This window comes from Podarcis muralis, chromosome 5 (assembly GCF_964188315.1).
Source record: "Podarcis muralis chromosome 5, rPodMur119.hap1.1, whole genome shotgun sequence".
NCBI lineage: Eukaryota > Metazoa > Chordata > Lepidosauria > Squamata > Lacertidae > Podarcis > Podarcis muralis.
This window is the reverse complement of record NC_135659.1, coordinates 40,039,975-40,055,825: the sequence shown is the minus strand read 5'-3', so window position 1 is coordinate 40,055,825 and position 15,851 is coordinate 40,039,975. Positions and strand designations below refer to the sequence as shown.

The 15,851-nt window shown below is 40.4% G+C and overlaps 1 protein-coding gene across 3 annotated transcripts in view; it reads left to right on the top strand.

Moving 5' to 3' along the window:
* The window catches only part of PDE4B (phosphodiesterase 4B), a 253,577-nt gene that overhangs the window by 209,833 nt on the left and 27,893 nt on the right, over nt 1-15,851 (top strand). For 2 of the 3 annotated variants that reach the window (XM_028733175.2, XM_028733177.2), the window contains one exon: nt 14,680-14,792. In XM_028733175.2, the coding sequence (XP_028589008.1) occupies nt 14,680-14,792 (113 nt within the window). Of the gene's footprint in view, nt 1-732; nt 937-14,679; nt 14,793-15,851 lie in introns of those variants that run through there. The other variant, XM_028733178.2, reaches the window with a different exon arrangement.

The window sequence follows — 15,851 nt, the reverse complement described above, 5'->3', positions numbered from 1 at the left end:
CTGGCCCTCCCAACAGTAAGCTTGTGCCAAAGACCTAGAGGCAGACACGTTTTAAAAGAAGAACATCGGGTTTTCTTTTTAGAAGTTCAGAAAAATAAGAGGCAGCATTTCTCCCTTCACGTCTCTGTGCTTCACAATCCCTCTTCCATCTTTTAGAAAATTTAGTTGTTTTTCATTGATGGTAGATTCGCTCAGGGGTTGCCATTCTGTTACTATGTACATACACAACCTTAAATGAGAGACTTAAAGAGTAGTTTCTTGTGATCAGCTCCGACTGAAAAGCAACGCTAATTTTACGTTCTTGTAGATGGACTTGCTTACATATATCATGTAACATTAAGTCAGCCAAACCTTTTTAGCCTTTGACTCCAGACGTTCTTCAAGGATTGATTTCATGGAGTCTATTAAAAAATCCTGCCATTTCTCCTCAGCGAGCCTCCTGTGGGCTCTGAAGATGTGTAAGCCAATCACGGTTCCATAGCAACCGATGTAAACTGTTCCCTGTCACCCACACCTGTGGACTCTCATGTTAGGCATTCCACACGTGCTACACCCATCATGCCCTCAGCCATTCCACCCAGTCCAACTGCCATCTATGGCAGCTGAGCAAGCAACAGTGATGTCAGTGGGACTCCCCAAGCGTAGCCAAGGAACCCTTCTGAGGTTCCAGAGGGGAGGAGGGGAGGCAAGCGCTCTTCCAAGACGAGAGTGACTGACAGATTCATTCATTATGTTAACCAGGGCAATACATACATCCTAGAGCTGCCTGCCCCATCCTCTTTAGATACACAGTGCAGGATATGCAGCTGTCCCAGACAGAATGGATCTGACAGGCAAGAGTTTTCTTTAAAAGGCCTTTTAGAGCTCCACAACGGAGGATTATATGGCACTCTTAAACATGTGGTGGACGACCTTACCTTTTGATGGAACAATCAGGTATGTTTTACAACGAAAGCACTAGAATTGTTTTCTAGCGATTTGTAGGTAATCAAGCCTCTGCTTTATTGCCATTTGCCCTTCCTTATTGCTCCCTGCTTTTTTAGTCTGTTAGGAAGATTCCTCCATCTAGCAAAGCCAAGTTCCTTTCATAATGTGCTCCAATGTAAACAGGAGGGCTCCAGCATCACTTCATACTACATTTCTTAAAAAACCCACCGAGCTGAATTCTGAGTTTTGTATACCATATGCAGACAGACTCAACCTTGAAGAAAGGAGTCTGTCTGAAAGTGAAGGCCTGGGTTAATTAAATGTGCTTTATTGAGAGTGGTGATAGCTTTTCTACAGTGATGTGTTTCCCCCCCAAAACTGACATTTCTTGTCTCAAGGTGATTTCAGGCCTCCATTTTACTTACTTACTAACTTGCATCTATACGTTTCCATGTCCAAATGAGAACTTCATTGGACTCTTGCCACCTGGGGCTGATTCAGAGCAGTGATCCTTTGAGCCATCCCAGCAACCTATCATCCTGGCCTCACAGATTGCCAGCTAGGAATGGGAAGGGTGAAATTTAGGAGCCTCAAAATCAAAGAAGGGGTGCATATCAACAGTGTGTCTGTAAGGAAGGATTTGCACATGCCAAATATTTAATAAAGCAAACTTTTAAGGTGTGTGAAATCAAATTCAAAATACTATGTGTATATAAACTTCTGAAGCTGAGTTCCAGAGAATGAGAACTACTGCTGATGACTCATTCAAGAACTGAGAAAGTAGGTGGCGATGATTAGTCAAAGTTCTTTCTTTAACCCTTGCTGTTATGGGCCATATCCCATGCCTTCAGTTTTCCTAGCTCCTTCTGATGTCAGCACCAGTCTGGAAAATCTGGGACACGGCTAGAATCCATTATTGTATGATATGATTATGAGGGCATGAAAAGTTTACTTCTGATGCTACCATTCGCTACAGAAGAAGGCTAATAGTAGTGCCTACGTGTACTACTTGAGTTGAATTATTATTTTTATTTAATTTGTTTTCAATTTTATATTTAAATTTAAATTCCATAAGGACTCCTGAGCCACTTTATGCAGTAAGTTACATTAAAACCACATCTAACAATAAAAAGCAACAATAAAGACAGCATAAGCAAAATCAATTAAGTGGGTATACCATTAGGAACAACTATATAAATGCACCAGATATTTTGCTAACACCCAGAAACTATAGATTAGGATTTTTAAGTATCTCTTGGATGACAATTCACCTTATTTTTTCAAACTTTAATTTGAAAGGCAGACTTGCGGTTTTTGCTTTACCCTGTGGAAAATATGTTCATGCCATTATCTATGCGGTTATTAATCCCTGTGAACTAAACAAATAATACAGTGGTTTAGCTAGGTAATTTGAGATGAGGGGGCTTTAGTTGGTCATGTAAATTTTTTCTTTCTCCCACTGCTATTCCATATTTTAAAAACATCTAGATTCTTGATTATCTGTGTGGGTGGCTATTTGAGAGAGAGAAAGAGAGAGAAATTTCCAATCTTTTTTTTAGCATTTTAAACTCACTTAAGTATCATTGTATAATCATGACTGCTTTGTTGATTCCAAACACATTTACTTTGGAAGAAGGACAATTTTGTTGTAGAAACAGATAATAGATTCCAAAAGTAAAAATAATAAAATGAGCATCTTTAACCATATATATATATATATATATATATATATATATATATATATGCAGGTTTTGGTGTCCTCGGGTGTCTTCCCGTGTAAAAGTTGGGGTGTCTAGGCGACGTTTCGACGAGGTCTCACTCGTCATCTTCAGGCTGGTGCTTTCGGCTTCTTGTTACTGGAACAGAGCAGGATCTCAGTGTTTGAGTTCCTATAAATACTGTTGAGGGGTGTGGTGTATAGCCTCCAATGTTCTGGGCCGAGAGGAAGTTCCCAGGCTAGTGTGCCTTTTCTTCTTTTGTTCCTTAGTTGCTTGAGGAATATCTTGAGTGATTTCTTGAGTGATATCCTGAGTACCACTTAGGTGGGTCATTAGGTGTGGATTAGTTGCTAAAGCCTTTGTGTCTTGACCTCTTGAACTTTGTGAAGAGTTTTTCTGAGAAGATGGCTGTAGTTGTGCTCTGGCTTGGCTTCGTGTATAGGGGCGAGCTGTGGTTTTGTGGCCTGTGCCAGCCAGATCTGTGTAGGGATTGCAGGGGGGTGCAGCATCCGGAGGTGCCATCATGGTTTGGCTACTGGATGGTGTCTGTAATTTATCTGTGGAGAGGGTCTGGGTTTGGGTCTGGTGTGGTTGATTGGTGATGGCGTTCTATTTATAGGAACTCAAACACTGAGATCCTGCTCTGTTCCAGTAACAAGAAGCCGAAAGCACCAGCCTGAAGATGACGAGTGAGACCTCGTCGAAACGTCGCCTAGACACCCCAACTTTTACACGGGAAGACACCCGAGGACACCAAAACCTGCATACCTATACCCGTGAAAATCTACGAAAGCATATATATATATATATATATATTAGATTGGTGTTTTATTGTGGGCATCTTCTGCAACATGTTCTTGACATAATAATAGTAGTGGATTTATTCTGCTTTAGACGTTGTTCTATGATGCTCCTCCAATGTTATCACATTTTTTATGTCTGGAGGAGCTATTGCACAAGGAAAGCAGGACAAAAATAAAGTAAAATGACTGTGGTATGAAAAAGTAGCAGGATGTGCAGTGGCTGAAAGTGAAGCAGTGTGACCACCTCAGAACTTATGTAGGTGCGAACCGAATCAAAAGCGGGATTGCACCTGACCTTCCCCAGGAGCATCAGGAGCACAAGTCATCATGGATGCACAACACAAAGGATGTTTGTGAAACAATAAACATACAGTAAGACAACTCCAGCATGGCCATGCTGGCCCAGGTGTTGATGTGGGGTGCTTTGCTAGTGCCCTCATCACCTGCCATTCTCAGAATTGTCAAGGTGGAACTGTGAGGCCCTGGACCTCAGCCTCTTGTTTGAGCCCTAACTGCACCATTGACATAATGTATGGAATACTGCACCAAGTTCATTGCTCACTAGTTAGCAAATCTTGGAAGGGTCTATGCTTAAGAATGAGTCACTCAGGCTCCCATAGTTAACAGTGCTGCCCACCACAGTCTTGGGCAGATTTACTCAGGAGCAACTTCTGCTGTATCCTGTGGGGTTTATTCTAAAGCACGTTTAGAATTGCAGCCTTACAGAGCAATCCTACAGTTGGGTGTGTTGTGGTTTTTTATTTGATCTTTAAATTGCATTATATGGCTGACATGTTGTGACTCTTAAGTAACAAATTGTCACCAAGGGTCAAGATTCCAGGGCGGGCATAAAGTTCTCATGGGCTGTTTGCTATGCGAAGAAAGTAAAGAGGTCTTAGGTAACTGGAAATGTTAAAATAACTTTAAATAAGCAATGAGAAACAAGATCCAGTATTTTTGTCTAGGTTTTTTTTTTTTAAAAAAAAAAACTTTTAAAAAAACCCCACCATTATATTACAGCATATTATTAACATTTATATGAAACTACTAGATGAAGTTGCCTATTTCTCCACTATGTGACGGTGATTGTTGGATGGGTTGAGTGTATGTACCAGCCTTAACCTGTAGAGTTTTCTGGGTTGCCACTAAGCCCAATAAGAAAGAAGGAAAAGTTAAATAACCCAGTTAAACTAATTAAAAATTAAATAAATAAAGGAGGGTTCTTCTAGTTCCTGCTCATCCCTCTTCATCTCTGTGATTTACTTAGCAATAGATTATTTTAAAACTGATTTCACCACCACAAGAGAAATTTCATTAAAAATGCATCAAAACCACAGGCATTAAACCACAGTTTTGTTAGTCAAGGGTGGTTAAATTGCTAAAAAGTGATTTTAGAAACACTCTTAGGTCTATTAGCAGACTTTTATTTTTAAGGATTTTGTTTCTGAGCTGCTGATTAAGGATTATTCCATTGTGTACAGAATTACAGTGTTTCAGCAAGCTTTCGTGCATGTAACAAACAATAATGATGAGAGAAAACTCTGAGAACATTGCCATTATTTTATCACGTGTGCGCCAGAAAATGCAGGTGTTTAACATGCAAGAAATAGATTTAGCATATGCACTCAGAAGCTTATTTTGATGCACAAAATGAACGCTTGAGGTTTCATTCTTCAGTTGATCTGCGTACAACCTATGAGTGGACTTAAATAAAGAGGTGGATTATCAATACATATTTTCATAAAAATAGAGGTCAGTGCATAAGTAGCAAGTTATTGACAACATCTCATGAACATTCATATTTGCTAATTGCCTCCAGCCTGGGACAGGGACTCAAAGTGGCTTACAGCTAAAAAAGAAACAGCTAAAAACATAGGGGGAAAGCAATCATTAAAGAAAATAAAAGTAAACATTAAAACATACACATTATTACAATAAAAAATCACAGTGCCAGCCCTTTCCTTAAAAGCGGTCAGTTCCCAAAGCCTGTTGGAACAAGAAAGTCCACTCCCACTAGTGGAAGGGCAACAAGGAAGGAGCCGGTCTAATTTTGGCTGAGAGCCCAGGAAAGACCTGTTCCCTGCCTTGCTGGCCTCCTCCTACCTGGCCTGGAGGAAAGGAGACTGCCTGCCTGCCTTCAGCTACAAAAGCTGCTGAACAGGCTCTTTGGCTGTGGTATTGTTTAGAGCTTTTGGTTGGGGTTTGTGGTTGCTGTTATTGATACTGATATTATTTTTTGTACCTTTGTTTTTTATATCCGTCATATGATTTATGTGGATATTGTTTCCATTTGGTTGTGTACTTCTTGGTGTGTTTTATTTATTTTTGTTATGTTTGTAATGATGTTAATTTTGTTGCAAGCCACTTGAGCATGGTTATAGCTATGGAAAGGCGACATACAAATAAAATGATGATGATGATGATTGATGGCAATTTCTCTAGGAAAGGAGTTCCAAAATCTGGGAGCACCTACCAAGAAGGCCTTCTCCTGCATCACTATCAAGTGTGCCTGTAAGGGGGTCAGGACTAAGAGATTCATAAAAATGAAATCAGATTCATAAAAATCAGTAGACATTTGTGGACTTTTTAACATAATTAAAATATATTTTCCCCTATTTCCATTGTTGCATATACTGCCTTAGTCAGGGAGTGTTATTTCATCTTTCCATAAGCATTTCTAAATGGATTGACAAAGGGACTTGAAACATTGTGATAAGGAAGTAAGGACGTTTTGAATTTTGCCCACAAAGTATTAATGCCTCAGCCTAGTTCTTTATCCTGGCAATAAGTTCTGCCAAGAGCCAAATGCAGGAAACAATGTACTGAGGCTGCTACAAATCAGAAAGAAAAGTGACAGCACTTGTATGGTGCCAAATGGAAGTAGCAAAATGCAGGAAACATTTTGTCAAATGTCACTTAGCAATGATATCATAAGGGGAATCAAGGAATGGGATTTGCCTGCATACTAGAAATACCGCAGTCAATGGATATGTAGAAGCAGAAATAGCCAAGAGTACAGAGAGACTTATCTTCGGACATTGAATGAAAACGAAAGATTACACAGATCTCTATCCCAGACCAAATGGATGATTCATCACATTATCATTTTACTGCCTAGGCTTAGTTCTTCAGCACCCAGCTGAATTCTTGTGTATGTTCATGAATCATGGAGGAAATGATGAATTGCTTGTCTGTCAATTCTAACAAAAAGTTAGAACATTGAGGAATAACTCTGCAGGTTAACAAGTGCATCTTTTGGGATAACATTTCAAAATGGAGTAAATTGCTTTAAATTATATAAAGAGAACAGAATTAGTGGAGGAGAGAGTAAATGGTTATTAAAGTAAAACAATATATTCGAACCAGGCTAAGTATTAATTTATTGGAACTCAAAGCTAACAGCATGGATGTTACAACATCAGACAATTGAAATAGTTGATTCCCAAGACCTCAGAGCTCTGCTGGCTCCTATTGATTCTATAAGGGTTTCGTCCTGCCTCCAGCTGTGGGTGTAGTTCTTACATCAAATTATGATGGCTGATAGTATAACTTCTTTTTGCTTGGTGGTGTCGGGTCGTTTTGCAAAGACATTGCTCTGCAGTTGGATTTTTCATAGACTTCCACTGAAGTGCCGTGTACATCAACTGAGTTATGGTCTTCCTAGATTTTCAGAGTTGTGTCATCTACTTTTGAAAAAGCTCAGAAGCATTTGTAATCCCAAGTGGCAAGATTTTGAAGAATACTTGGTTTATCCAAGGTGCTTGACAAAAAACCACTTGGAGCACTGAGGCACAGCCTTGCCTGTCTCAGATTTAATAGAAAAATGGAGCTGTGTGTTGTCGACATTCTGATGACATTGCGCCCCAGACTTCCTGATGATGGTTCCTAGTGATTTTGTATAGATGGTAAATGGGGACAAAATACTGCCCTGCATGATGAACACAAGCTGCTCCTCATTCTAACTTGTTTGTATGGAAAAGCATAAAAGATTTAATAGGCGACGCACTAGGCTGTGTAAAAACAGTTTTAGCTTACGCTGGTTGAGGAGTTTTGGAATCCCTTGTAAACCTCCTCATAAATAACTATTACATCAGCTTCTGCATCTATTTTGAAATTAAGGATTGTCCCACAAATTGCTAAGTTTACTCTCCAGAGTGGGGTGGAGTCTTTACAAAAATATGGAGCCTAAGAAAAACTAGCTGCCCGCTACCATTAGATACGCTATACATTTTGGCGACTAATTAGGCGTGAACTTTCATACGTATCAATTACACATACTCATTACTGCAGGTAAATTCCCCTACTATGTGGAAGATATTTGGCAGGAACCGCAGGGACTTCCTCTACTGGGAGTATCCTTAGCTTGAACCACTGTAGCTTCCTCTATTATTTCCTTGCAGTGTCACCATGCTTGTTGTTCAGAACAAAACCAAAACGAAATACACGATCCCAGGATTCATGCAGAGTTCCAGCTGAACCAAGCTCCTTGGGACCTTTGGGCAAACCCCTTGTAATGTTGAGCTGATGGTAGAATCTTGAGAAATGGTAGCTCCCCCCCTTTCCCCCCCTCTTTTTGCTGCAGAGTGCTATTTTAAAAGTAGCTGGATTGCTTTGGGGGACTTTCACTTCGCCTGATTTTGCAGACACGAGTGAGTTTACCCTTTTCAGAATGGCTGCTGTAACTACCCCGTAGTGTTTGTGAAGCAGAGCTTACTTTTTCAAAGTCATTCCCTATTTTTCTTTGCTCCTTATTCCGAGGTTTGCACAGCTGGTTACTTTGCCATCTTTATGGCTTTTTGAAAGGTTGAGCCCCCTATTAGCTCCGTCCTTTCAGGAAGCCCTTTGCTTCGAATTCCAAGCGCCAATCACTCTCTAAGGCACCCTTCCTTTTTATTAGCAAACTCAGCCTGTTCATACAAGGCACTGACAAATGATTGCACTAGTTCTCAAGGCTTCCGCACTCTTCGATAGAACTGGAGCCTTCTCAAAATCCAAACTCCTATTGGAAATGAAATGGGCATCCAGCCTGGGCTAGAACACTCTCCACAAAAGTAAATGATTTATATACATTGCTGGCTTCTTCCCCTATAGCATAATGATTTGCCTTTCTCCATGGAACTTTATAGCAAGGCAAAGCAAGCATGCTGCAGGATTGTTGTAGTCGAAAGCTCCTGGTGCCCTGGAATGTTTTACAGATGAAGAGCGGTATTAAAAAAAAATTGGGTGAATAAATAAAACAAGCAGATGTTCCCATTGGAACCTGCAAATCCCAAGTACTTTATCTCTAAATTTATTCTGTTGGTTAAATAAATGTAGTCATAAATAGAATTTACCATATTTTATTCTCACAAGCTGCTCTCACCTCAGTTCATGATGCCATCTGAATACGAGAAGATTCAGTAACATAAACCAGAGCAAGACAACTTTGGGGTTTCTTAGCTCATAGACTCTAGTTACCAAGTGTCATCACTCTCCTTAGTCCTGTGAAAGTGTTAGGACTATTGTCTGTCTCAAAAGTAAGAGTCTGAAATGTGCAGGCATATAGCTGTCATAGCTATGGTGTGTTCTGCATGAAGTGTTCTAAGTATAAAAGTTTTTATGTGTTCCCTGCGCTCTTTTGCCAGGAATGGCCTCTTCCCTAATTTTGGTGGTGAAGTTGATTTTCACACACAGTTCCTTTGTGCACATAATAAGCTCCATTCATTTAAATAAATGGCAGGATTTGTGTTTACTAAAATATATGGATTGTGTTGCCTATTTACAACCTTTGCTGCATGCTAAAGCGTCATGCAGATTGCAATACCTCTTTTCTAGAATAAGAATTGCCCATGCAGTTGGCCCCATCCACATGATTTTGCTATTAATAAGCATACCACAGCAGTCTCATATCTTGTCACAAGGAAGCTTCTCCCTTCCACAACTTTATAGACTCGTCTGGGTGGAGCAGAGTGTTTGGAACATTGGACACACAAATCAGTGTTTATTCGGAATCAAGCCACAAAATAAAATATTCAGCAAAGTATTTGTTAAATCAGTTTGAAAAAATATCCAAGTGAAAGAAGCAATGGCATCCTAATTAGGCATTCCAGGCAAGGACTAAGCTAGGATCCTTAGCACTTGGATTCATTCCCAACAATGTGCATTTTAGAGCTGCGGTTTATGAAGCTTTATTTCCCCCCAAATAAGAATTATTAAATCAGTGCTATCTAATATAAATGTGCATGCGTAAAGACACAGCCTCACATACGTATAAACTGTGGAAGACCACAATTTTTTGCTTGGCTATCTACTTTCTGTTATGTTTGGACATGCCTGAATGAAATGCTACTCTTTTAACTTTGAAAGTTACCGGTAAATAAAGGGTGTTCCTTGCGTTCATGTTTAATTTGGGATTAATTAACAATCAGCTGAACCCTGCCCAGATGTATGTGCAGTCAGTTGCTGTAGGTCACTATTTCTCTTTCTCAACCACATTTCTAATCTCCAACGTGACTTTCAAGCACATGGTTGTTGCTTAGTCAAATCATGCTTGGAAGTAAATAACACTTTTTTTCCCCTTCCGCTGTAGAATGTTTTCTTCTGGTAGGATTTTTGTGAAACTGAATATTTTGCTACAAGTCCATGCCTCTGGGTCCTGAACCACTACAGAAATATAAACCAGATTGTTTTAATAGCTGCCTGTTAGTTTTTATTAAAAAGTATTAACTTTAGCAACTAATTAGAAGTAGTGACATTAACAAAGTTTGCAAACAATGGGTTCATAATATGAATTTTCACTGTTTTTAATGCTAAGACATCCTATTTGTGTTGGATATTCTCATCCTTAAGCTTTTACTCCAGTCGTAGTTAATAACAAAACGTATTTCAAGTTAATGTCCCATTTCTGCCTGTTTGCGAACAGCATTTAGCAGACTAGGCTGGCAAATCCTATAGCAGCTGTGGGTTCATGTCCAGAACTCAATTACTTTAACTCTTTACTCATTCAATATTATGTGAAGCCATCCTTTCTATTTGATCACTGCATTGTAGTCCAGTCTTAGTTGTTTGTATATGTTGGGGGTGATCTCCCACTACAAACCCTGCCTCCTTCCCCTATAATTACTTACCAGCATTCGGTCTACTTCAACATGGGGAGGAGTTCTGGGGGGACAATGGGTGATATGCAACACACAACTGAAATGTGTGCCAGTTCCCTACTGCCAATGCTGCTGCTACTAAAACTGTGGATGTATCTTCCTCCTCCACATTCCTGCCTGCTATCCTCCCACACTACAGTTTCCAAGTGACAAAACAAAAATTCACATGTGCCAAACCATTGTGAGCCCATTTAGCACTTCCCCCCATTGTTCATAGAAAAAGCTTATAGGGGCCCAGATATTATTCGAGGTAAATGGTGCTTCTGCATCACTACTAGGGAAGACCCAAATCAAACTGTTACTAGAGTGCATGGATACAAAGCTGTTTACAAAATAGGTGCAGGTATTGAGATCCCCTTTCACTGTTGCCTGGTATTTGTGCCTTAAATGTGTTGCCATTACTGGAACTGCTACCACAAAGAAGCGTGTGGAGGCTTCTCAGATAAGCAGCTATTTTGTAAGAACAGGTTCTCAGTCACAGACAAGCCGACTCCACTTCCTCTTGCTCAGTGAATTATAAGAAATTGTGACACTGATGTGAAAGATAATACTTCCAAGGAACTTCCTCTCTTTCAAGTAACATCTTAACATGAAAAGCGGCCTTCCTTAAATTATTGACCCTCTTGTAAAGCTGTATATGTACATCATTTCTCCCCTTACACAGTTGTCCTTTTTCGGGAAGACTTGAGAAAACTGCTTATGCCAAACAGTATATTTCCCCCTCTGCAGACATCTCCGGGGGGAGAGGGGGGGAATGCTCTATTTGGGGATAGTGGCTTGAATCCCCACTGCTTTCTCCAAAGGAAGAAAGCAAACCACCTTGACTGCAATGTCACATATGGTGCAGGAGGTCGTGTTTTACATGGCATGACCTTGCAGCACAGATTATTTAAATCCATTGATTTCAGTGGGTCTACTCTGAGTATGACTACTATTGGATGTCACCCAGAGAAAATAGCTCTCCTGCTGTAGCCCTTCACAGCACTCGGAATAGAACTTTATGTGAAAGCACGTGGTTCCTTTTCATTGCCTTGAGTTGGAAGGGAGGGTGAGTACTCTCTACTGCTTAGAGATTTAAAGCTGCACAGATATCTATATCTATATAGCTATAGCTATACAGTGGTACCTCTGGATGCGAACAGGATCCGTTCTGGAGCCCCGTTCGCATCCTGAAGTGAATGCAACCTGCACGTGCGCAGGTCGCGATTTGCCGCTTCCATGCATGCGCGTGACATCATTTTGAGCGTCTGTGCATGCACGAGTGGCGAAACCTGAAAGTAACGTGTTCCGTTACTTCCAGGTCACCACGGAGCGCAACCCGAAAACTCTCAACCTGAAGCTACTTCAACCCGAGGTATGACTGTATCTATATCTATATCTGTGTATGTATCCTCCAACAATATGGTGCCCACCATATTGGACAACAGCTCCTTTGCTGGCTGTGACTGATAGGAGTTGTAGTCCAAACTATTTGGAAGGCATCATGTTGATGGCTGGTATATGAATAGAATAGAATAGAATAGAATAGAATAGAATAGAATAGAATAGAATAGAATAGAATAGAATTCCCAGTTGTGTTCCTTATTTATTTCTGGGTTGGCACTATTTTGGAAGACAAGAGAAATAGTTGTACCTAGAGTAGTAGTAGTAGTGGTAGTGGTAGTAGTAATAGTAGTAGTAGTAGTAGTAATAATAATAATAATAATAATAATTTATTATTTATACCCCACCCATCTGGCTGGGTTTCCCCAGCCACTCTGGACAGCTTACAGCACATAAAAAATTGTAAAATGTGCATAGCTGTTATACGCAGGTAATCTCAGTGTTTTTATATATATATAAAACTGAGATACTGCAGTGACACCCTAAATGAAGATAAATATAAATTTATTGAACAGGTGCTGAGCAGTCATGGCATCTGCTCTTTTTCTTTTCTTTTTTTCCATCTTCAGACTAATGATGCATTGTTTTGCTTCGGACTTCCTGTACCATTTCCAGCAACAATATCATGGCATTTTTGGCAGCTGGCAGCCATCATTCTACACACACACACACACACACACACACACACACACTCCTGGAATTATGCTATGTGTCAAAGCATTATACCAAGGGCATTCAAGGGAAGGGCAGAATGGTAGCCACAAGTGGCAGCCACTGAGAAAGATTCCACTGGGGCCACAGGCAGTGGCAGAAAAATACAACACTTATATTGCTTAAAGTGAAAAAGAGAAAAGCACCACTTGCCATCATAAGCATGCCACGTGAACCAAAGGATTTGGCCCAAGTCCCAAAATCAATAAAATAGCCCCTCCCTAAATTTGCAACCTGCAAATGAGGTAGCGGATTTAGCAGGGGGCTGTATAATTAGAGCTTTCACAATCCTTGCACCCGCAAACAGGTTTATGCTGGTGCATAACTTTTGAGTCAACAACTATCATGGGTTTTTAGAAGTAATTTTTATGACCAAATCAGAGGTGCTTGCTACCTGTAGTCCAGACAGTTACTAAGTACTTAGAGGTCACAAGCCTGTGTTCAAATTTACATAAACCTGCATATACTAATGTGCTTGTATTGGTGTTTCTCGGCAAATTAAGATGGCAGGTCACTGGAGCCCCAACCTCTTATAAGGAAACTACTTTTCCCCTTAAGTTTGTTTGTTTTATTATTTTGTGAAAGGGAGAGGAGATCCATGCCCTCCCTGGGCCACACCTGCCTGTGATTCTTTGTGGGTCCCTTCAGCAGAATCCTTTATTTGTTTACTCAGAAGTAAACAAATTTATCCCCATAAGTTCATTTAAGATTGCAGCTTTAGAAAAGATTTTAAATAAATGCTTGTTCCCCACATCAAATGTGCAAAGGCAGGAAAACAATGGTAGTGTACTACAGTCAAAGGGGGACACGGGTAGTGCTATGGTGTAAACCACATAGCCTAGGACTTGCCGATCAGAAGGTTGGCAGTTCGAATCCCCGCAACAGGGTGAGCTCCCGTTGCTCGGTCCCTGCTCCTGCCAACCTAGCAGTTCAAAATCACGTCAAGTGCAAGTAGATAAAGAGGTATCGCTCCGGCGGGAAGGTAAACGGCGTTTCCGTGCTCTGCTCTGGTTCGCCAGAAGCGGCTTAGTCATGCTGGCCACATGACCCGGAAAAACTGTCTGCGGACAAACATTGGCTCCCTCAGCCAGCAAAGTGAGAGTCGTTCGTGACTGTATTTAACTGTCAGGGGTCCTTTACCTTTACCTTTACCTTTACCTTACCACAGTCAAATTTTAAATCCCTCTGGAAATCCAGTTCAGAATTTCCTTGTGACTTTGGCATGAACTAAAGGGGAGTTTAAAGTTGGTTAAGAGAAGCAGGATTTCCATTTTGCCAGTTTAAATAAAAATCCAGTATTCCTGTGGTTTCCTGTTAAGAGACATTTCATTGAACACCTAACTGAATAGATACGGATTTAACAAGAAGAAAAATCCCTCCTCTTTTAATGCAAACGATCTTTCTGCGGAGAGGATTATCACAGCTGCAGAAGATCAGGGAGTTTACTTCCAGTTATTTTTTCCTGCCCGTTTGTTTTTTATCTGAAGTTAGTTTTTTTAAGGGAAAACTGAGAAATGCAGATTGATTGCCTAATCTCACTCGGTGACACTTTAAAAGTCTTATAAAAAATCTCAACGCATGATTAATGCTTGAGAGGAGACGGAAAAAACCCCTTTGCTTGCGAAGAACTTGCTTTTCCTCATCTGTTCTGTGAGTGCATAATGTACAATGCAGATGAGCCTGTCAGAGGTCCCTCCCCTTACATCCCCTACGAGAGGAAGTTTGTTGATGTAGTACTGACATTGCTTCTTCAAAGCCAGCAAGAACAAAAAGAAAAGAGAAGAAAGCCCATGAAACCACAACAGCCACTCCAAGGCGAGACGTGCATTGATTTGTTCTGCTGGAGAGTGGAACAGGAGCTCGCAGAACTCATGATGAAAGAGCACAGCAGCAGCAGCAGCAGCACCTACAGCAGCGTCGGTCCGAGCCGTGTCAGCGATTCCACCATGGAGAGCCTGCAATCACTCAAGCCTAACTACATGCCTGTGTGTTTATTTGCAGAGGAATCTTATCAAAAATTAGCAATGGAAACTTTGGAGGAATTGGACTGGTGTTTAGACCAACTTGAAACCATTCAGACCTACCGATCTGTTAGCGAAATGGCATCGAATAAGGTAAGAGGAAAATATTTATTTCCCCCCAAAATGGTTTTGAAAAATGGAATTTATTGCATATGGATTTAAACTCCCCCCCCCCCCACACACACATATACAGCTGTATCTGCAATCAGACCTGCTACTGATTTTACCAAAAACAAAGTTAAAGAAAATGGGTGAACTCTTACACACCACCTCTGCTTCTTATTAAAGCTGTTAAATATTGGTAGTTCCTATCATTACACTATGGAGGTGGAGCAGTAGACATGTGTGGTGTCAAACTTTGCAAGCTCTCAAGCAGAACACAGTTGTATCCAGAAATCAAGTTTGGTCTTTGATTTTGTTAAAGGTGTTGGGTACCTAGGTGATCTGTAAATCGGGGGTGGGGGTGGGGTGGGGGTGGATTATTGTATATATTTACATACTCGGAACAATTCCTGATTTTGTATTAATTATCCCTTAGATACATAGGAATAGCAACAATTAGGCAGTGATATCAAGTTAAAGGAGTGTTTGTAGGAATGGAATTTAAAATCCTGATGGGATTATAATTGGGACAATCAATAACTTTGGAAATAATTGTTTTTAGTAAATTGTCTGTGGTGCTGATAATTACAGTACAGTTATCTTCGCAGTTGTCATGCAGTAAATATAGTATGTATTGCTTTGATTTCAGTTACCGCATTGTACATTGTAAAAGAAAGGTGTTCTGGTTTTGTATATTAGTAGTTGCATGTGTAATGACAAGTCATATAAAGTGCTGCTATGTTAGGAGGCACATTTCTAAAAGGGATAAAAATGTGCTGTAGAAGGAAGGCATATGTCGTATGTATGCCTTCAACCAAACCACTTGGAGAGCCATGCTGATTGTATGGGTTTAACTTAGTAACTAATTGTAAAATTTCCCCATTATATCTCTAACACCTTATCCTTTTACAGTACAGTGGTACCTCAGGTTAAGTATTAAATTCGTTCCAGAGGTCCGTACTTAACCTGAAACTGTTCTTAACCTGAAGCACCACTTTAGCTAATGGGGCCTCCTGCTGCTGCCGCGCCGCCGGAGCACGATTTCTGTTC